The sequence below is a fragment of the Mytilus californianus genome, unplaced genomic scaffold (genome assembly GCF_021869535.1).
Source record: "Mytilus californianus isolate M0D057914Y unplaced genomic scaffold, xbMytCali1.0.p SCAF_8, whole genome shotgun sequence".
Lineage (NCBI taxonomy): Eukaryota > Metazoa > Mollusca > Bivalvia > Mytilida > Mytilidae > Mytilus > Mytilus californianus.
The window spans coordinates 16,156,519-16,180,226 of NW_026262734.1; the positions used below are offsets into that span (position 1 = coordinate 16,156,519).

General features: G+C 34.2%; 1 protein-coding gene across 1 annotated transcript; it reads right to left on the reverse strand.

Moving 5' to 3' along the window:
• Positions 1-224: 224 nt before the first annotated feature.
• Positions 225-23,147, reverse strand: LOC127711330 (uncharacterized). Its single transcript, XM_052217331.1, has 7 exons — positions 22,743-23,147; positions 17,960-18,247; positions 16,959-17,279; positions 15,799-16,110; positions 14,734-14,775; positions 5,572-5,655; positions 225-5,162 (listed from the first exon to the last, which is right to left on the reverse strand). Exons 2-7 carry the CDS (start codon positions 18,150-18,152, stop codon positions 3,073-3,075), a joined length of 3,042 nt encoding a protein of 1,013 aa, XP_052073291.1. The 5' UTR covers positions 18,153-18,247; positions 22,743-23,147; the 3' UTR covers positions 225-3,072.
• Positions 23,148-23,708: the final 561 nt, after the last annotated feature.

Here is a 23,708-nt window from a genome sequence, read left to right on the forward strand (position 1 = left end):
CTCGCACTTACTGACAGCTAGTTCAAAGCCAATAACAACTTATAAAAAGATCATGTATCTAAGAATAAAATATCAACCAGTATACAAATCCAACATCAATGGATTTAGTGTAACGATGTCATTAACAGTCAGAGACAAAAAAAACCATGACATTGTGCAATGCCAAAATATAGGTATCGACATATTGTAGTACCGTGAATGTGCATATGTGTATAACAAAAATATTTAGTATTGTTTTTAATTTACTGACCCCCCCCCCCCCCCCCCCCCCCCCCCCAAAAAAAATAAAAACAATATTCAAAGATCAAATTACAGTGTTGAATTAGTAACCTTTTATACACATATTATTGAACTGATTTTAACATTCCGAACAAATTATATTGTAAGAGAATCACGCATTGTGTTCTCAACATAAAAACCAAAATCTGTTTTCACTAACTTGTTAAAGCGAATACTTCTATAACAAATGTTTGCTATACCCTTTTCTCACGTTGAATAATTATTCGTTTGAATAACATTTTCATACTTATAAATAAAGACAACCGGCAAAACTCCTGATATACATATATCTTTTTTGGGAAAATATTTATTTCAAAGTTAATCCATAAACATGATAGAGGTATTGTTTGTAGTTTTTATTCGAGTGCCGCTGATGGGTCTTATGTAGACGAAACGCGTGTCTAGCTTAGAAAATTGTAAGCACTGTATTTTTAATGAGCTTTTACAAGTATTGGGACGATTTCACTGGTGGTGCGTCCTGGAGGGCATCACCAGCCAAGTAGTCTTCTGAAATATCATTGATACGGCCATTATCTGTAAATTTATTCTTTATAAAATGTTGAATCATTCGAAACACTTAAGGTTTTTTCTTCTCCCAGGCATAGATAGCCTGAACCGTATTTGGTACAAATGTTCGCAATTTGATGGTTTCAATGCATTCAGCTTTTTTTAATGACCTTCTAACTGTTTTGATTCTAGAACCAGTGACGAGACTTAAAATACGGATATGGTATAATGAAATGTGTTTTAAGACACGTTGGGAAATCAATTCAAATTAAGGAACATATCTCCTTCATTTATAGCTCTGATTCATTGTTCGAGGTCTGGCTATGCCTTTGGTCCTTTTTGGCTTAGCAGTTCTTTAACGTTTGTATAAGTTTTTGATTATCATTGAGGATTATCATTTGTTGAAATTCTCATGTGATGCAGCAAAACTGATACTGTTAATGTAACGCACGTCTTGCTTACCAAATTGTAAGCCTGGTATCTTTGGTGAGATTTGTTAAGCCTCCTACAACTTTCAAGCTTTATTATGGAGGGTCTTAACTTAAGTTGTGCATAATATCAGGATTTGTACTTTTATTATATTTTCTGATAATTACAAGATAGTGAGCTCTGTCAATTTGTAGTGAAATTATGCAAGCGAAAAACATGGTTCGTCCAGCTGTCTCCTCTTATATATTTCAAGCTTGGACTTATTTTCATGATTATGCAGATTTTTTCTAGAAAGGGTGATCATCTTATCAGGATTTTGATTGCTTTAAATTTCAAACAAATGACAGGATGATGACCTTTTGTTTGAGTGAAATTATGCAGGAATGGTTTGATTGATTTGATTTTGATTTATGTGTTTTTAACGCCACTTTTAAGCACCGCTTTTGGGCTATTTCGTGGCGGCCAGTTTTTATTGGTAGAGGAATCCGGAGTGCCCGGAGAAAACCACCGACCTTCGATAGGAAAACTGACAATCCTAGTCAATTAAGATTGGAGTCGAGTGCACCCGCACGAGCGGGGTTCGAACTCACAACCTCAGTGTTGACTGGCTAGTGAATACAGTAGTAACTACTTAGACCACTCGGCCACCGAGGCCCCAGACATGGTTTGATTAGTCAACTTCTTCAATAGTTTTCAAGAAACAACTTTCATGTTTATGGTTGTAGATATATTCAAAAAAGTTAATTTTCTCGGAATTGTTTAGTCTTCAAATTTTCCGCCAATGACAGGGATGTTCAAAGTTATTATCTTTATGCACCGTGACGTAAAGTCCAGTTGTTATTTTTCTATATGACATAATTATGTTAAATGCATTTAGGATGATTTTTCAATAAATAAATAAACTGAATGTTTTAAGTTAGTTTTATGTCGTTCCAAAATTCACAAAGAACAGTTCTTAGCATGACACCTAACATGTACATGTTGAATTATCAACATTCACATATTACCCCCTGTTAACTTTGCAAAATTTGAGTAATAAATTTGAAAGGAATAGAAATGTATTGTCCTACAAAAGAAAAGCATAACATTTTCAAAGGAGCATCACATGCCTTACGCAATGTATCTTCTTTGTTTAGTTAATAAAAGTATCAAAATCATCCATGAAAATTTCTCCTGTAACATTTACGTTGGAGTGCGTCTCAAAAAGTAGATATTTTGGTTAAACAGCAAAGCTACATAACATTATCATTGAAACAGATGGAAAAATGACAATATGTCTAAAACTGAAAGGAGCAGTTTCACAAAGGGACAATATTGTCCCTAAAATTCCCTGAAATTTAACTTCAGTAATAATGGTAAATATTAGATAACAAAATATGTAAATTTGTCTGCTAAATACAAAACCAACAAGCTTTGACGCTTTAGAACACATAGGATGTCATTGTGACGTCACAAATTTGCACATTCATAAAGGAAATATTAATTTGACAAATTGTTTGCCTAAATTTTAATAGTTTTTGCATCAAACGACATTGGCCACATGCATGAACCACCACATTTTGTTTTGTTTGAATGTGTATCTGACCCAATTACATCTTTTTATAACAATCTTATTTTGGCCAAAGAGTGTGACCATTGGGCAATCTGGTAAAACCACTTGTAACATACTATACTTTTGAAGCGAACAGTGGACAGAAAAAGGGTCAAATTTGTTTAAATTTGCATATTGAAGATAGTTAAATAAATTTGGGTATCTACCTACATATGATATTACAAAATTTTAATGTCAAAATAAAGGCCTTCGTGACCCTACTTATTTGCTTTAATCAAGTCTTTAAAGTAAGAAAAAAGCTATTGCTATTTCTTTGAATATTCTTCCAAAGTTATCACTATAGACCTATGACCATTGTCCGATGCAATGTCCAGCGGAGATTTCCCATCAGTCCGTTGCATGCCTATGTTAGCACTTCTCTCTAACAATAAACAAACAATATCCTCATGTCCGACTTCACATGCATAGAATAACGGTGTCGTTTCATCAGCTTTTGTAACGTTCACATTTAGATTGTGGTCCAGGAGGACTTTGACTACTTCTTTATGTCCCATGAAACTAGCAAGGTGTAGTGGGTATGAACCAGCGAACATATCAAAAACATATTCTGGTAATGCATTTTTAACGAACTCTTTAGCAACTAATGAACCGTATTTATTTGCAACTTTCAGCCAACTTTGTTGTACACTTTTAATTGTCTTTAAAGGATGTTCAGCAATGAAATCTACTATTAACTGTTTGCTTTGTAGGCATTTATTACAGTCAGCTCCTTTAGCTAATAAAACCTCCACAATATCTGCAAAACCATTACGGGTGGCCGTCAAAAGCGGATTGTCGCCATCATACATCTGTGCATTTATGTCCGCGTTATGTTCAATTAATAAACGGACAACATCAGAATGATTTGTCTGAGAGGCAATTCTAAGAGGTGTACCACCGACACTGTCACTCAAATTGATGTTTGCTTTCTTTTTCAGTAACGTTCTAACGATGTCTGTGTGACCATCTTGCGCTGCCATGAAAAGCGGAGTTACGCCATTGGCTCTACTTACATTGACAATACCATTGTTATCCAACAACCACTCCACTATATCAGAATAACCACCACGACATGTCTTTATAAGAGGTGTATTGCCTGCTGCAAAGTCTTCTCTTTCATTATCACTCTTATTGGCTAGATCACTTCGTTGAGACTTACTAAGTTGGTCAAGATTATGCAACAAATGTTGCCTAAATTCAGGAATTCTCATGCTATCATTGTAGAAAACATTTGTGACTTTCCCGTCTGACCAATCTGAAATCAGTCTTTTTAAATAAGATTGGAGGTTTTGATCAGGAAGTGTTATTGTAAACTCGACATCGTTTTTGTGATCCTCTTTTTTTGCCTTCCATACGATACGTTCACGTAAGAAACCACTGTCTCCATGCTTTATGATTAAATGTATCATCTTTAGACCAAAGTAGTGAGCGAAGAAGTCAAATAACCTGTCATGCAAACTACTATAAACATTATTCTCTTCAGAAATATAGGTACCAACTAAAGTATCAATAGCAGCTTTCAGCTTAATTCTAGATGTTCCTCTTTTCAGTTCACAAGCTTCAAAAGTGTCATCCAGGAGTTTTCTTTGTTCGTCTGTAATTTCTCCTGAAAAAAATTTTCCATCCAGTTTGTTATTATAGAGGACTATCATTACTAAGGAACAAATTTCCATCAACCCTTGTTTTCCAGAACAATATAATCTATCTAGTTCGTTTTTATACAATTCAAAGGGACTTTTGAAAAACATGTGCACGTCCATATCCGGTTTCCGATGACATAAAGAACAGAGAAGTGGGAAAGATTGTTCTGACACTTCAATTAAGTCCAATTCATCCATATGTTTACCAAAATATGATTCTGCCATGCTGGTTTTTTCTGATCCTGTTAAACGCAATTCGTCGGATATCAAGTTGCATTCACAGGACTTGAATGGTTGAGATAATACTCCAAAATGTCTGTCCTTATAAACTTGTAACCGGCACGTTACAATAATCTTGCAACAGTTATCTTCTACTATTGTTTTAATCAAAGGTAACAACTGTTGCCACTTTTCAATCTGTTGTTGGCTAGCAGTGAATTTTCCACAGATATCATCTACAACAAAAACTGTCTTCCTACCAGGTTGGTAATAATTTCTAATGTCTGTTGACTCTATCACTGGTATTATTTTGTACCCGTCTTTCTGCAAAATCAGCGCAACATGTCGGGAAATAAATGTTTTTCCTACACCGGCACTGCCTGTTATGGTCACACAATTGTTGTCCTGTACACAGACTCTGACATGTTCACTGCCCCTTGTAGATACAAATGATCTGTCTTTGAGGATCCATTCCTTAATCTGTAATCCCATTTGAGCTGAGAAAAGAAAACATCGAACTTTACACATAACATTCAACAATGTTCTGTTCATTTTTGTATGTTTCCTTTTGAACATGGTGCTAAACCTATGATTTTTTCTTATCCTTTACTAATTATTTCAAAGAAAACAGTACGATACCAGGTTAATAATCAACAAATCAGTAAATAATCAGAATAAGAAAGAAATTTAAAAAAAAAAAATGAAAATTCATCAAAAGTTCTTTTTAAATAATGATAACAGATATGTTGATATGGCAATTTCCTCTTGTTCATTTACTAGTATATCAAGTATAATTCAGATATTCCACAAATATACATACGAGATAGATCAGACTTTATGTATTGGTAAAATAGACAGAAATGGCCCATTTAAGTCCGATTAATGAATAAAATGAAACCCAATTACCTCGTATATGTTCAGGAATAACTTCTTGAAGTTCACTTTGTATCTTTGTTAAGTTCTTATCTATTTGGGATATCATGTCTTGTCCTAAATGAGAATAATAAAAAAGAAATAGTTTTCATATACATTCCCTACTTCCATCAATTGCATTTACTCATTTCTTATTTATGTTGTTGTTTGTTTGTGTTTCTTTTTTAATTATATTGTTTAAGTGTTATACACATGTATGCCTTCCTGGGGCCTTAATTTGGCGAATAATAATACTCTAATCAATTCTATTTAAAAGCATCACTGTTTATAATGGCATGCTTCTGTGGTTGTGGGAGACATGATACAACTATATAAACAAATAAGGATTTCTATTGGGTTATTTCCTATGAGCGAAATGTTCAGATTGAATCATTATATTAAGGAAAATGCTAAGTAGAAAAAAAAGGTGGATTGTGTCCACATGTGGACACAGATCATGCCCCCGCTTGCATATCATATAGTTATAAAGGGACATAACTGAAGAATGGTAAAAGTGACGCTACCCAAATTTGAACTTGATCTGAGTTTTGTGGTAATAAGCATTGTGTGTAAGTCTCATAACATTTGGTTGAGGCTAACTTAAGTAGAGAACAGAAACGAAAAATTCAGCAATTTTTCAATTTGTAAACACGCATAACTCTAGAACGGTTGTGTATAAGTTTTATAACATTTGGTTGAGACAAACCAAAGTTAGAAAACGGAAACGAAAAATTCAGCAATTTTTATGTTTATAAAGGGACATAACTCAAAAATGGAAAAAAAGTGACGCCACCGAATTTCGTACGTAATCTGTTTTATGTAGTAATAAGCATTGTGTATAAGTTTCATAATATTTGGTTGAGGCAAACTAAAGTTAGAGAACGGAAACAATATTTGTACTTGATCTTAGTTTTGTGGTAATGAGTATTGTGTATAGGTTTCATCATGTTTGGTTCGGGCAAACTTAAGTTACAGAATGGAAACTAAAAATTTTGCGATTTTTCGATTTATAAAGGGGCATAACTCAATAATGGTTAAAGTGACACTACCCAAATTCAACTTGATCTGTGTTTTATCAGTGGAAGTCAAAATTAAACATTGCATTGTATAAAGCATTGATTGTAGTTGATTTAACTATAATCATGGACAAAGGAAGATAACTCCAATTTCAATAAAATGCTCCGCTGGGCGCAACTTGATACGACCGCAGAGGTCGAACCCTGAAAGTTGGGGCAAGTATGGACACAACATTCAAGCTTGATACAGCACTGAATTTGGATTGTGATTAAATATTTGACACAGCATAGGTTTCTGACACAGAATGAATGTGGTCTAAGAACTTAAAAAAATTTAATTTACCTATTCAAACCTTATCATTATTATTTGCTTTTATATATAAATCAGAAATAACCAATTTAAAATGGAAAATTTTTGAGAAAAACAAAGGAAACCCTCCCCCCTCCTCAAATTTTTGAACCCCCTTATGATTCATCACCCCCAAACTCAATCCCAGCCTTCCCTTTGTGGTATGGTACCTTGCAGTACAATTTCAGAGAGATCCATACACATGAACACAAGTTATTATCTGGAAACTAGAAAAATGCTTGTTTTTTTGGCCCCTTTTTGGCTCCAAATTCCTATAAACATTTAGGGCAATTACCCCCAAACTCAAACCCAGCTTTTCCTTTGTGATATGGAACCTTGTAGTACAATTTCATAAAGATCCATACACATAAACACAAGTTATTGTCCTGAAACTAGAAAAATGCTTGTTTATTGCCCCTTTTGACCCCTAATTCCTAAAATTTAGAGGCAATTACCCCCAAAATCAATCCCAGCCTTCCCTTTGTGATATGGTACCTTGCAGTACAATTTCAGAGAGATCCATACACTTGAACACAAGTAATTGTCTGGAAACTAGAAAAATGCTTATTTTTGGCCCCTTTTTGGCCCCTAATTCCTAAAACTTTGAGGCAATTACCCCCAAAATCAATTCAAACATTTCCTTTGTGATATGGAACCTTGCAGTACAATTTCAGAGAGATCCATACACTTGAACACAAGTTATTGTCTGGAAACTAGAAAAATGCTTATTTTTGGCCCCTTTTTGGCCCCTTATTCCCAAACGTTTCGGGCAATTACCCCCAAACTCAATTCCAGCTTTCCTTTTGTAATATGGAACATTGTAGTACAATTTCAGAAAGATCCATAGACTTACACACAAGTTATTGTCATGAAACTAGAAACATGCTTGTTTTTGGCCCCTTTTTTGGCCCCTTATTCCTAAAATTTTGAGGCAATTACCCCCAAAATCAATCAAAGCATTCCCTTTGTGATATGGAACCTTGTGGTACAATGTCAGAGAGATCCATACACTAACACACACGTTATGTCTGGAAGTTACAAAAATGCTTATTTTTGGCCCCTTTTTGGCCCTTTAATTCCTTAACTCCTAGTACCATAACCCCCAAAATCAATCCCAACCTTTTTTGTGTGGTATTGAACCTTATGGTAAAATTTCATAGAGATCCATCAACTTAAACTAAAGTTAGAGTGCGAAAACCAATGTGTCTTCGGACGACGACGACGACTACGCCAACGTCATACCAATATACGACCGCAAAATGTTTTTGCGGTCGTATAAAAATTACTATAATAATGACATTGATATTTTTGGAAATGGTAAAAGTGACGCCATCGAATTTCGTACGTAATCTGTATTATGTATTATTAATTAACTACTCTGTTATTGGACTTAATATGATGAAAACTGCCTATGCAATATAAAAGTGTCAACTCGGCCAATACAGAATAACTCGGCCAATATTGATTTTTTTCTGTATTGGCCGATTTCTGATCCGGCCAATACAGGATTTCGGAACGTCTCTAGTTTTTAGATCGAAAGTCATGATAAACACAAACTTAAAGTAAACAGTCGTTAGGAAGACGCAGTTTTCATTTACTCACCATAAACATGCCGAAACGTTCAGTGTGGCATATATTTCAGGCTGAAGAGGGTCACATTCATTTGAAAAGCATTTTGTAAGCAGGCAATTGAATTATTTCAGGTTTGGGCAACGAGTAGTTTATCACAAAGTTCATTTCTTGTCGACCTCAGGTACAACCGATAATTTTACTGTTTACTTTCGCTTCTCATGTTTTGTAAACTGTCATTTATTTTTCAACCCGAACCAGGCATATGCATTATGGAAGGGTGACAAATCTTGGGTCAGTTGCCTTATGCAAAGTTGTATCATTTTCAATCATATTCAACTCCTACATTCTTTTTTAAAATATTTTTTTCTGCATTACACATGAAATGGCAGTACCTTTCCAATTACTATTTATGTGTTGCGTCTAAATATGAACTGTAACACTTTATAGTGACTGGTAAGGGTAGAAAAATTCATCAGATGAGAAAATGTAGAAGACGCCTGGAAACAGCACCAGATCATTTGATATTGCAGCTTATATATAAACATGATAAATGGGAACTCAGATTTGGATAGTTCCACTTCAAGGTAAAAAATGTTTATCTCTTGTGGTATATAAAACAATGTTAACAATGTAGTTAATTAATAAAGGTATCATTACGTGTATTTCTGTATTGGCCTTGTTATTGGTCCTTGGCCAGCTGTATTGGCCTTCGGCTTCGCCTCAGGCCAATACAGCAAGCCTCGGACCAATAACAAGGCCAATACAGAAATACTCACGTAATAATACCATAGTAATAAGCATTGTGTATAAGTTTCATAATATTTGGTTGAGGCAAACTAAAGTTAGAGAACGGAAACAATATTTGTACTTGATCTTAGTTTTGTGGTAATGAGTATTGTGTATAGGTTTCATAACGTTTGGTTCGGGCAAACTTAAGTTACAGAATGGAAACTAAAAATTTTGCGATTTTTCGATTTATAAAGGGGCATAACTCAATAATGGTTAAAGTGACACTACCCAAATTTAACTTGATCTGTGTTTTATCAGTGGAAGTCAAAATTAAACATTGCATTGTATAAACCATTGATTGTAGTTGATTTAACTATAATCATGGACAAAGGAAGATAACTCCAATTTCAATAAAATGCTCCGCTGGGCGCAACTTGATACGACCGCAGAGGTCGAACCCTGAACAGTTGGGGCAAGTATGGACACAACATTCAAGCTTGATACAGCACTGAATTTGGATTGTGATTAAATATTTGACACAGCATAGGTTTCTGACACAGAATGAATGTGGTCTAAGAACTTAAAAAAAATTAATTTACCTATTCAAACCTTATCATTATTATTTGCTTTTATATATAAATCAGAAATAACCAATTTAAAATGGAAAATTTTAAAGAAAAACAAAGGAAAACCCCCTCCCCCCCACATTTTTGAACCCCCTTATGATTCATTACCCCCAAACTCAATCCCAGCCTTCCCTTTGTGGTATGGTACCTTGCAGTACAATTTCAGAGAGATCCATACACTTGAACACAAATTATTGTCTGGAAACTAGAAAAATGCTTGTTTTTTTGGCCCCTTTTTGGCCCCAAATTCCTATAAACATTTAGGGCAATTACCCCCAAACTCAAACCCAGCTTTCCCTTTGTGATATGGAACCTTGTAGTACAATTTCATAAAGATCCATACACTTAAACACAAGTTATTGTCCTGAAACTAGAAAAATGCTTGTTTATTGCCCCTTTTGGCCCCTAATTTCTAAAATTTAGAGGCAATTACCCCCAAAATCAATCCCAGCCTTCCCTTTGTGGTATGGTACCTTGCAGTACAATTTCAGAGAGATCCATACACTTGAACACAAGTTATTGTCTGGAAACTAGAAAAATGCTTATTTTTGGCCCCTTTTTGGCCCCTAATTCCTAAAATTATGAGGCAATTACCCCCAAAATCAATCCAAACCTTTCCTTTGTGATATGGAACCTTGCAGTACAATTTCAGAGAGATCCATACACTTGAACACAAGTTATTGTCTGGAAACTAGAAAAATGCTTATTTTTGGCCCCTTTTTGGCCCCTTATTCCTAAACGTTTTGGGCAATTACCCCCAAACTCAATTCCAGCTTTCCCTTTGTGATATGAAACATTGTAGTACAATTTCAGAAAGATCCATAGACTTACACACAAGTTATTGTCATGAAACTAGAAACATGCTTGTTTTTGCCTCTTTTTTGGCCCCTTATTCCTAAAATATTGAGGCAATTACCCTCAAAATCAATCAAAGCATTCCCTTTGTGATATGGAACCTTGTGGTACAATGTCAGAGAGATCCATACACTAACACACAAGTTATGTCTGGAAGTTACAAAAATGCTTATTTTTGGCCCCTTTTTGGCCCTTAATTCCTTAACTCCTAGTACCATAACCTCCAAAATCAATCCCAACCTTTTTTTTGTGGTATTGAACCTTATGGTAAAATTTCATAGAGATCCATTTACTTAAACTAAAGTTAGAGTGCGAAAACCAATGTGTCTTTGGACGACGACGACGCCGGACTACGACGACGACGACGCCAACGTCATACCAATATACGACCGCAAAATGTTTTTGCGGTCGTATAAAAATTACTATAATAATGACATTGATATTTTTGGGAAAAAAATGAAAAATTTAGCCATTTTTCCATTTGTAAAGGGGCATAACTCTAGAACAGTAAAAGTGACGCCCCCAAAATTCAAATTTGATCTGTGTATTGTGGTATTAAGCATTGTGTATAAGTTTCATAACATTTGAATGAGGCAAACTTAAGTTAAAGAAAGGAAATGAAAAATTTTGCAATTTTTCCAATTATAAAGGGGCATAACTCTAGAACGGTAAAAGTGACGCCACCAAAATTCAAACTTGATCTGTGTTTTGCGGTAATAAACATTGTGTATAAGTTTGATAACATTTGGTTAAGAAAAACTTAAGTTAGAGAACGGAAACCAATTTAGGGACGTACGAACGGACGTTCGTACGTACGTACGGACAAGGGTAAAACTTAATGCCCCCTCCACTTCGGCGGGGGCATAAAAAAATGGGGAATGTGTTCTTGGGACACAGATAATGCCCCCGCTTGAAATAACGTTATAAAGAGACATAACTCAAGAACGGTACATGTGACGCTACCCAAATCGTATTTGATCTGAGTTTTGTAGTAATAAATATTGTGTATAAGTTTCATAACATTTGGTTGAGGCAAACTTAAGTTAGAAAACGGAAACGAAAAATTCAGCAATTTTTATTTTTATAAAGGGACATAACTCAAGAATGGTAAAAGTGACGCCACCGAATTTCGTACGTAATCTGTATTATGTAGTAATAAGCATTGTGTATATGTTTCATAATATTTGGTTGAGGCAAACTAAAGTTAGAGAACGGAAACAATATTTGTACTTGATCTTAGTTTTGTGGTAATGAGTATTGTGTATAGGTTTCATAATGTTTGGTTCGGGCAAACTTAAGTTACAGAATGGAAACTAAAAAATTTTGCGATTTTTCGATTTATAAAGGGGCATAACTCAATAATGGTTAAAGTGACACTACCCAAATTCAACTTGATCTGTGTTTTATCAGTGGAAGTCAAAATTAAACATTGCATTGTATAAAGCATTGATTGTAGTTGATTTAACTATAATCATGGACAAAGCAAGATAACTCCAATTTCAATAAAATGCTCCGCTGGGCGCAACTTGATACGACAGCAGAGGTCGAACCCTGAACAGTTGGGGCAAGTATGGACACAACATTCAAGCTTGATACAGCACTGAATTTGGATTGTGATTAAATATTTGACACAGCATAGGTTTCTGACACAGAATGAATGTGGTCTAAGAACTTAAAAAAATTTAATTTACCTATTCAAACCTTATCACTATTATTTGCTTTTATATATAAATCAGAAATAACCAATTTAAAATGGAAAATTTTAAAGAAAAACAAAGGAAAAAAAATCCCCCTCCCAAATTTTTGAACCCTCTTATGATTCATTACCCCCAAACTCAATCCCAGCCTTCCCTTTCTGGTATGGTACCTTGCAGTACAATTTCAGAGAGATCCATACACTTGAACACAAATTATTGTCTGGAAACTAGAAAAATGCTTGTTTTTTTGGCCCCTTTTTGGCCCCAAATTCCTATAAACATTTAGGGCAATTACCCCCAAACTCAAACCCAGCTTTTCCTTTGTGATATGGAACCTTGTAGTACAATTTCATAAAGATCCATACACTTAAACACAAGTTATTGTCCTGAAACTAGAAAAATGCTTGTTTATTGCCCCATTTGGCCCCTAATTCCTTAAATTAAGAGGCAATTACCCCCAAAATCAATCCCAGCCTTCCCTTTGTGGTATGGTACCTTGCAGTACAATTTCAGAGAGATCCATACACTTGAACACAAGTTATTGTCTGGAAACTAGAAAAATGCTTATTTTTGGCCCCTTTTTTCCTAAATGATTTGGGCAATTACCCCCAAACTCAATTCCAGCTTTTCCTTTGTGATATGGAACCTTGTAGAACAATTTCATAAAGATCCATAGAATTACACACAAGTTATTGTCATGAAACTAGAAAAATGCTTGTTTTTTGCCATTTTTTTGGCCCCTAATTCCTAAAATTTTGAGGCAATTACCCCCAAAATCAATCCAAACATTCCCTTTGTGATATGAAACCTTGCAGTACAATTTCAGAGAGATCCATACACTTGACAACAAGTTATTGTCTGGAAACTAAAAAAATGCTTATTTTGGGCCCCTTATTCCTAAAATTTTGAGGCAATTACCCCCAAAATCAATCAAAGCATTTCCTTTGTGATATGGAACCTTGTGGTACAATGTCAGAGAGATCCATACACTAACACACAAGTTATGTCTGGAAGTTACAAAAATGCTTATTTTGGCCCCATTTTGGCCCTCAATTCCTTAACTCCTGGTACTATAACCCCCAAAATCAATCCCAACCTTCCTTTTGTGGTATTGAACCTTATGGTAAAATTTCATAGAGATCCATTAATTTAAACTAAAGTTAGAGTGCGAAAACCAATGTGTCTTCGGACGACGACGACGCCGGACGACGACGACGACGGCAACGTCATACCAATCTACGACCGCAAAATTTTTTGCGGTCGCATAAAAATTACTTTAATAATGACATTGATATTTTTGGAAAAAAAAATGAAAAATTTAGCCATTTTTCCATTTGTAAAGGGGCATAACTCTAGAACAGTAAAAGTGACGCCCCCAAAATTCAAACTTGATCTGTGTATTGTGGTATTAAGCATTGTGTATAAGTTTCATAACATTTGGATGAGGCAAACTTAAGTTAGAGAACGGAAATGAAAAATTTTGCAATTTTTCCAATTATAAAGGGGCATAACTCTAGAACGGTTAAAGTGACGCCACCAAAATTCAAACTTGATCTGTGTTTTGCGGTAATAAACATTGTGTATAAGTTTGATAACATTTGGTCAAGACAAACGTAAGTTAAGAGAACGGAAACCAATTTAGGGACGTACGGACGGCGTTCGTACGTACGTACAGACAAGGGTAAAACTTAATGCCCCCTCCGCTTCGGCGGGGGCATAAAAAAATGGGGAATGTGTCCTTGGGACACAGATAATGCCCCCGCTTGAAATAACGTTATAAAGAGACATAAATCAAGAACGGTACATGTGACGCTACCCAAATCGTATTTAATCTGAGTTTTGTGGTAATAAATATTGTGTATAAGTTTCATAACATTTGGTTGAGGCAAACTTAAGTTAGAAAACTGAAACGAAAAATTCAGCAATTTTTCAATTTGTAAAGGGACATAACTCTAGAAAGGTAAAAGTGACGCCACCCAAATTCAAACTTGATCTGTGTTTTGTTGTTATAAGCATCGTGTATAAGTTTCATAACATTTAGTTAGAGAACGGAAACCAATTCTGGGACGTACGAACATACGGACGGACAATCAGACGGACAAGGGCAAAACTTAATGCTCCCTCTGCTACGGCGGGTGCATAAAGAAACTTTTCCAACGTCTTAACAGATATTTTCTCTGTGATACTGGTATTTGTCATAAATAATAACAGATTAGTCTTCTAAATCTTGACCTTATATGAAATACAAGTTACTGAAGTCAAAGGAAGTATACGGGTGAACAACACCATAAAAACAATATGCAGATATTTACCTTGTTCCTTCTTCCTATATCTTTCTCTCAATTTTATCATTCCTGTTAATATAATAAGGTGTATGTACAAAATTATTCAAATATGATTTGACGACTTTGCACAATAAAACATTCTAACTGGATGATCTCGTGCATTATCAATAGTTAATTATGTAGTGGACAATTGACAGTTTTCATGTGCAACAATATAGCAGAATATTATTGATACTGAAAAGTACAACTATACACAGAAAATTTCACTCACGTGAATTTAGATTCATGTGAATCTGATGTGAAATTCACATGAATTTCACCTCAAACGAGCTTATACATGAAACTCATATGAACTAATTTCACATGAGTTTCACGTGAATCTAATGAAAAAGTCGCGTGAATTTCACGTGAAAATCACATGAAATTTTTTTCACATACAAATGCACTTGAATTTTCAAAATAAAGTTATTCCAATTACATCTAAATTTTCAAATTTGATTTAAAACATGAAAATACCATTTTTATTTTTGTAAAGTTCATGTGAAATTTACGTATGAGGTTGTTTGAGGTGAATTTCACGTGAGATCATGTGAAATTCACGTGAGCAAAATTTGCCTGTGCATACCAAAGGACAATTAAAGATTCACAAAAGAAAAGTCATACAAAAAAGAAAATAGATGAAAAACAAAGAAAACTGAACAAAGACCTTCGCTCTTCAACTTCGTACTTTATTTTGGCCTTCTGTACTTCTTTGATTCGAGCGTCACTGATGAGTCTTTTGTTATCAAATAGTCCGTTTCTATGTATGTTGGCATTTGTTTTTGTTGCAGTTCAGTGTTTCTGTTGTAAAGGTTGTTTTCCTCTTATAGTTGATGTGTTTCCTTCGGTTTTAGTTTGTTACCCGGATTTGTTTTTGCTTAATCGATTTATGACTATTGAACAGCGGTATACTACCGTTGCCTTTATTTTGTTGACGAAACGCGCATCTGGCGTACAAAATAATAAGCCTGGTGTGTATGATGACATTATTCACACAAGGCAAAAAATAAAGCAATATAAAGTCTTATTCCGTGCATTTTGTTCATAAATTACCTATATGACATAAATTCTTATCATGCGTTGTCACCTCCGTATTTTCAAGGTCATCTACAATCTGTTCATAAGATGCATATCGTAGAGCTTCTAGAAACAGATTGTAAGCGTTTTTATCTTTGTACAATAATTTAGCCAATAGACGTCTATTACTCTCTTGTCTAGTAAGGCTAAGAGTACATATTTCCTCTCGGTCTTCTGGTTCTAGGACTTCTGATTGTAGAAGATGGTCAACTACATCTGTTGTACAATCCATATCGTGTACCAACAGTTTGTAGTTTTTCTGTAATTTTATTGAATTTGCGTTAACATCTACAAAATAAAGAAAACATCTCAGTAACAGACAGTTACTGATACTATATAAGATGTTTGTCAGCTAAGGATCACGTACTATATAAGATGTTTGTCAGCCAAACATCAGCGTATGGATTTCAATAAAGAACTCGCGCCATTGATGGGTTCCAATTGTTACTAAACCAAATGTCACAAAATTAAAAAGAACTTATTGTGATGCGCATATCCAAATCACAATTCTAGTCACTCGTGCTCAAAATTAGTGTTAGAACCCAAAAGTATCAAATAACATTATCGGCACCAGATTTGCATTTCAAAAATTGATGTCACTTCGAAAGATCAATTATCTTCCAAAAACTTCGAAAAGGATTTCAAAACCAGCTGCGTTCTGTTAGGATCAACAGTTTTTCGAGGATATAATATTAAAATTAACACGAGTGTAATTTCGTATCCATTCCGAAAACATTTGTCTAGTCATTGAGGCGCAATACACAATATATGATCACAAAAGTACCAAAACCAGAAGATCGATAAACTCAAAAACAACACGTCAAAGCACGTCAAAACAAACTAATGCATACGTGAGTTTCCAGAGGATGACATTAGAATCCTACGGCTTATTGTCAATAAATATCAGTCAAGTATCGATATCTAAATAAAAAATGAACAGAATGATTTTGCATTGAACATCAAGGACAGAAATCCACATCAATTATAGTAGAGATGCTCCTGTGAGATTCAAATTAAGAACACGACAATCTTAGTTTGTGTACACTAAAAGCCTCTTCTATCGTAGCATTATGACAAACCCTTGTTTTCGTTAATTTTATATAAGATTTATGGTCAAACTAGCTTTTACTACTTACTAATTTCAGCATGTGAAAGATTGGAAGGTGCTTCACTGTTACTTATTCTAATTCCATTAAGTAGTTGTTGGACATCAGAAGTACACTGGTCTAATTGTATCAGGACATCTTTGAATAGCTGGAAAGTATCATATGGACGTTCCGTAAGGATTTCCAAAAGAACTTTATTACGTTCAAACTGTGTTGTCGGCTTAATTATTTCTTCTCTGTCCTCAATCATTATAATACATTTAGAAATAAGGTTATCCAAAACATGTTTGTCAAATACTGTTTTATGAGCTACTTTATCAAGATGAAGAGGATGTCCGTGTTGGGGTTGACCTGAAGATAAAATATACACAGCAATGTTAGATTAACAGAACGGGGGTTCTAGTATATATAAAACAGTTTGTCTGTGACTAACATAAGTAACAAGCAAAATTTGGAAAACAGTTTGACAGTTTTCAAACTTGAACAAAACCATTTGTATATGATCGAAAAGTGTGCCTATTCGTATTGTTAATCCTCTTACGAAAGGTTTTTGTTAAATTTCAAAGCGTTGCTCCCACCGCTAATCTAAAACCATGGGCTTTATTTTTTTCTTTTCTTTTAGTAAGTCTTTTCTTCTTTTTCATAAATGTCTATCCCTGGTTAAAAACCCTTGAAAATTCACGAGGAGGGTCAAATGGTTGACAGGTGTATTTAACACGCATCCGACCAACATAGAGATAGGAATCAATGCTTCTCCTCGGTCATTTGAAAAGCTTTTAATGGTCATTCGATCTAGCGGTATATGGTAAAGTGTATTAGGGAATTATTTGAAAATGATTTACTGGAATGATGTGGTTCCCTCACCAATACAAATGACCATTGTGAATTGTTTAAGTGTTCAGAAAAAAAGGAAAATTTTATTTAAGAAAGTGTAAGGTTACAATTCCTTTTATGGCTTTGAGTTAACATACCATTTGAAAAACACAATAAACCATTATATACATATATACAATGGTCGATTAAAAACTAACCTATGTTTGAACTAGACAAAGACTGTATTTCTGTCGATTTGTTGCTTTTTGACACTTTATCTTTATGGACTTCTGTTTGGACAGCAACACCATTTAATTCTATCGATCCGTGTTGAAGAACATCATTATTTGTCTCTGTTGATGTGCGAACAGAAATATCACTGGTGTCTGGCTTGATATCTGATGAGGCCATATCCGTGGGTTGTTTCAAGGGATTTTCTTTTGGATTTTTTTTTTTCTGATCTCTTAGCTGGGAAGTCCCAATTTAGTGAGTTGATTTTATAATATCTGCAAATAAAATGATAGTATTATATTACTTATGTCCAAATGATTGCTTTAAAAAGATATCTGTTATGTATTGCAAATGCTTACTCCGTTTATAAGTTTTTATATATTTTACACCTTTGAGTTATACATTTAATTCGTAGTCTTCTACATATACTTGTGATTTGCATTTTCCAGTATTTATTTATCAACATTACGCATAGTCAGTTTTTGCTGTTGTATGTTTGTTTTGTTTTACTGCTTCATTTGTTACGAAATGTTCAATTTGTATACCATGCAGTCTGAGGATCTGTCTGCTACAAACAAGTTCTAATTGGAAATAAGAAGATGTGGTATGAGTGTCAATGAGACAACTCTCCATCCAAGTCACAATGTATAAAAAGTAAACAATTATAGGTCAAAGTACGGCCTTCAACACGGAGCCTTGGCTCACACCGAACAGCAAGCTATAAAGGACCCCAAAATGACTAGTGTAAAACAATTCAAACAGGAAAACCAACGTTCTAATCTATATAAAACGAGAAACGAGAAACACTTATGAACCACATTAACAAACGACCACCACTGAACATCAGGTTCCTGACTTAGGACAGGTGCAAACAAATGCAGCGGGTTTAAACGTTTTAATATGCGCCAACCTTACTGTTGACTGCTGTACCCCAACTTTTGACATTTTTACCTATAATGTATGTTTGTTTTGCTCACACATTGTTGTCGATATAGTGGAGTTCTATGCAACTGTCATATAAGTGAGAGGTTAAGCTAGCTATAAAACCAGGTTTAATCCACCATTTTTTACCTAAAAAAAATGCCTGTACCAAGTCAGGAATATGATAGTTGTTTTCCATTCGTTTGATGTGTTTGAGCTTTTGATTTTGCCATTTGAAGGACTTTCCGTTTTGAATTTTCCTTAGAGTTCGGTATTTTTGTTATTTTACTTTTTTTTTTGTCCTACATGAAATTGAAATGATTCATTTCCGAAAGGATTTAAAAGTTTCTTTAAAACTTTTTGCACTACTGAGCTATATCTACTGATACATTGTTTGTTCCCTTCACTTCGGATAATTATGATATCTGCATTGTGATATGAACCGATTATCAGGTTTTCTGCATATTGATATTGTAAAACATCAACTGCGAGTCACTATATGGAGCTTTTTGTCGAGTAAGCGCAGTGAACGAGTTCAAAAATTAAGGCTTCATATTATGTCGGTATATTTTCTTCATAAAATTGAGAATGGAAATGGGGAATATGTCAAAGAGACAACAACCCCACCAATGGGTCTTCAATGCAGCGAGAAAATCCCGCATCCGAAGGTGGTCCTCAGCTGGCCCCTAAATAAAATTGTGTGCTAGTTCAGTGAAAATGGACGTCACACTAAACTCCAAAACATATAAATGAACTAAAATTAAAAAACATACTAGACTAACAAAAGGCCAGAGGCTCCTGACTTGGGACAGGCGCAAAAATGCGGCGGGGTTAAACATGTTTTGTGAGATCTCAACCCTCCCCCTATACCTCTAGCCAATGTATGATAAAGAAACACATAGCAATACGCACAGTAAAACTCGGTTTAAAAGAAGTCCGAATCCGATGTCAGAATAGGTAACAAAAGAAAGTAAGCAAAATGACAATGATACATAAATAAACAAAGGACTACTAGCAGTTACTGACATGCCAGCTCCAGACCTCAATTAAACTGATTGAAAGTTTATGTCTTCATCATATGAAAATCAAGTACAATCCCTCCCGTTAGGGGTTTAGTATCATACCATCATAAAATATATGAGAAGAACATAACCCGTATCATGCCAACAACTGGTTTTAGAATAAAAGTGTTTATTTCCGATGCAAAGACCCTATGAGTGAATGAATATTAATACCAAAATATGCAATCCTTAATGACTTGACAACAGTATCGTAACTATATCCTTTCCGAATAAGTCTGTTTAAAGGTTTGGTTGGCTTTTGAGGTGAATGCTGACATTTTTGTGCTTTATAAAGAACATTACCATAAAATATTGGATGTGAAATACCTGAACGTATAAGATGTCTGCATGTTGATTTATATTTACGAATGATGTCCTTGTACCGATGATAAAATTTAGTAAATGTCTTGACTAGTTTGTGATATCGAAAACCCTGGTGTAATAATTTTTCAGTAATACAGAGATTTCTTTCGTTGAAATCAAATACGTTGTTACATACACGAGCGAATCGAACAAGTTGAGATATATAAACACCATAAGATGGCGACAAGGGAACGTCACCATCTACAAATGGATAATTAACAATAGGAAATGAAAAATCATCTCTTTTATCATAAATTTTGGTATTAAGCTTCCCGTTAAAGATAAAGATATCAAGATCCAGGAAAGGGCAGTGTTCATTGTTAGTATTAGCTTTATTTAAAGTCAGTTCGGCAGGCTAAATTTCTTTAGTGTACATACTGAAGTCGTCATTATTGAGAGCCAATATATCATCTAAATATCTAAAAGTGTTATTTAATTTTTGAATCAGATGTTGTTTCGATGGGTCTTTGCTGATTTTAGTCATAAATTGTAACTCATAACAATACAGAAACAGGTCAGCAATAAGTGGTGCACAGTTAGTTCCCATGGGAATTCCGATAACCTTACGAAATACGGAATCTCCATAGCGAACAAAAATGTTATTTAGTAAAAAGTCAAGGGCAATTATAGTATCAAAGCAGGTCCAGTTGACGTAGTTCTTTTGTTTGTTGTTACTAAAAAATGACCTAAAAGAGTTTGAACATATATATATTCGCATTCCGACTTTTTAAATGCCCATTTAATTAGGTGTGTGATTTTTTTCTTAATAAGATTATGAGGCAAAGTAGTATGTAGGGTAGAAAAATCAAAACTTTGAACAGATTTGAAATCACCAATATAAGCATGCAATTTATCAAGTACTTCCAACGAATTTTTGACACTCCAAAAGTAATTAATTCCACTATTTTCAAAGGCCTTATTTGAACAATTTATTACCAGGTTTTTGATTGTACCAAGTGTACTAGTAAATAGAATAGATAGTTTAGTAGTGGAACAATGGCTTGAAGACGAAATAAATCTATATTTGTATGGAGTTTTATGCAGCTTCGGAAGCCAGTACATAGTTGGAACTTTCATTGTATTTGGTTCTGCTTGTAAAGAGGTAGCTAAAAGTTTATGTTTGTTACAGATGTCATTTTCCGAAAATGGAGTCAGTTGTAATGTTGGTGAATTCGTGATTTCCTTTTGTAGAACATCAATGTAAAATTTACGTCAAACAATAATGATATTGTTAGCAGCCTTATCAGCCGGGACAAAAATATATTCCTTGGCGAGTTCTTTTAGCTTATGTTTGATACGGGAAATAGGGCTATTATGGTTGTTGTTAGGAGTAAAATGATCTTTAAAATGTTGAATACGTATATCAACTATGTTCATTACCGAATTGAAAAAAGAATCTAATGATTTCTTGTCATCTTTTTCTCGTTTTATCCATTTAGAGCAGTAAGTACGGAGTGAGTCGTGGATGATGTTACGACACTCATTTAATAATTGACGGGGGCCGATATTTAGGTCCTTTACTGAGGAATGATTTCAACTCTCGGTCACGAACGATGTTAAGGTCTCTTGTTATAACATGGGAACTGGGCCATAAATGTATTCGGATTTACTGCAATTTCATGAGGTAGGTGTATTGTCACTGATATTAACATCTTTACACACTTCGCTGTAATTAAATACATATTTCCGGGTAGTTTTTTGTAAACATAACAAATAAGAGTTCAGTATTATCAAAATAGCCAGGAATTTGTTCTTTAACAGAATGATCATTAAAAATACCGGCAATATTTACAAAATCAAAACCTTATAGATATATAACAAGTTTGTAAGGAAGTCCAATATACTACATTGCCTTTCCCAATATTGACGGAAATGTGATCTAATTTTCAAGATCACAATAAGTCATTACACTTATGTAGTTTTACAACAGACGAAATCAAGTATGTATATCTGGATCTCCATAACATGTATTAACAGTGAACATTTACAAAGGGAACGATCATTTTATATTCGGGGAAATGAATGTTTGGCCTGGTAAGAACTAATAATAAATATTTACCTATTCCCACCCCCCTTCTGGTCGTCCACTACTTATTTGATCAAATAATCATTAGTTTTAAACAATACATTTGAAAACTGATGACTGTATTCGTTCTAAGATGATAAATCCAAGATATTTTCAAGATATGCATATATATCATCATTCGAAAAGAAAACCAGTTGTACTTTGTTTTGTCGCCAAGGTTGTATTTTGTCACATGGTAAAACATACCCCCCCCCCAACCCCCAATAAAAAAAATAAATATGTATTACCTCTGACTAAAGCTCCCATAACTATATATAATATTAATTATCTTGGTAAATCCTTCCATCTACCTCATTAACAGTCATTAATTGCACACATAACTTCTGTCAATATACTTACATTTAACTTTCGTTTTTAATAACATTATATATATTCAAAATCAAGTGTATAAATACTCCCGGTCTGTACAAATCTTACATATATGCTGGGGTTAAACACAGTTCAACTTATACATATCAAAATGAATTTCCAGTATTACGTTCCGGTTTTTGAAGTACAAATCATCATATAAATAAATTTGGTGTATTTACGGTCTTCTGATTGGTTATTTATTTTCAATGTTGTCAATTTTTATAGAACGCCCACTCTGACGTTGTGTATTCATAAGTCATTGATTCATACGTCAATGACAAAGTCATGCATTCTGGTTTAAAATATAAGCTATTAAAACATAATATAGGTGGTAACTTTTATGCAATCCTGAGAGATATGTACAATAAAAGTGAATTATGTGTTAAAATAGAATATGTGCTTACTCCTAATTTTTATTCTCAAATTGGAGTAAAGCAAGGGGAGTTTTAAGTCCAAACCTTTTCAAGATTTTTATAAATGATTTACCGGATGCATTTAAGGAAAGCCCAGACGCTGTTGATATAAACGGTCGCAGGATTGACTGCCTCATGTATGCAGATGATATTGTTATTTTTTCTAGTTCCAGGTCTTCAAAAACGACTTGATGGTTTATCCAAATTTTGTACTAAATGGTGTTTAGAGGTCAATCTATCTAAACCAAAGTTATTATATTAAACAAACCTGGTAAACTTTTAAAAGAATATTTTTATTTCGAAAAAGATACAATAGAATGTGTTAACAATTATAAGTATTTAGGTTTAAAATTTATATCTAGTGGACTTTTTAAGCAAGGAAAGGAAGAATTATACAAAAAATCACTAAAAGCTGTATTCAAATTGCAAAGATCTTTATCATCCTCCAATCCAAGTATTTCTACTCTATTACATATTTATGACCATACAATAAAACCCATTTTAATGTATGGCAGTGAAATTACAGGTATGTTTAAAACTA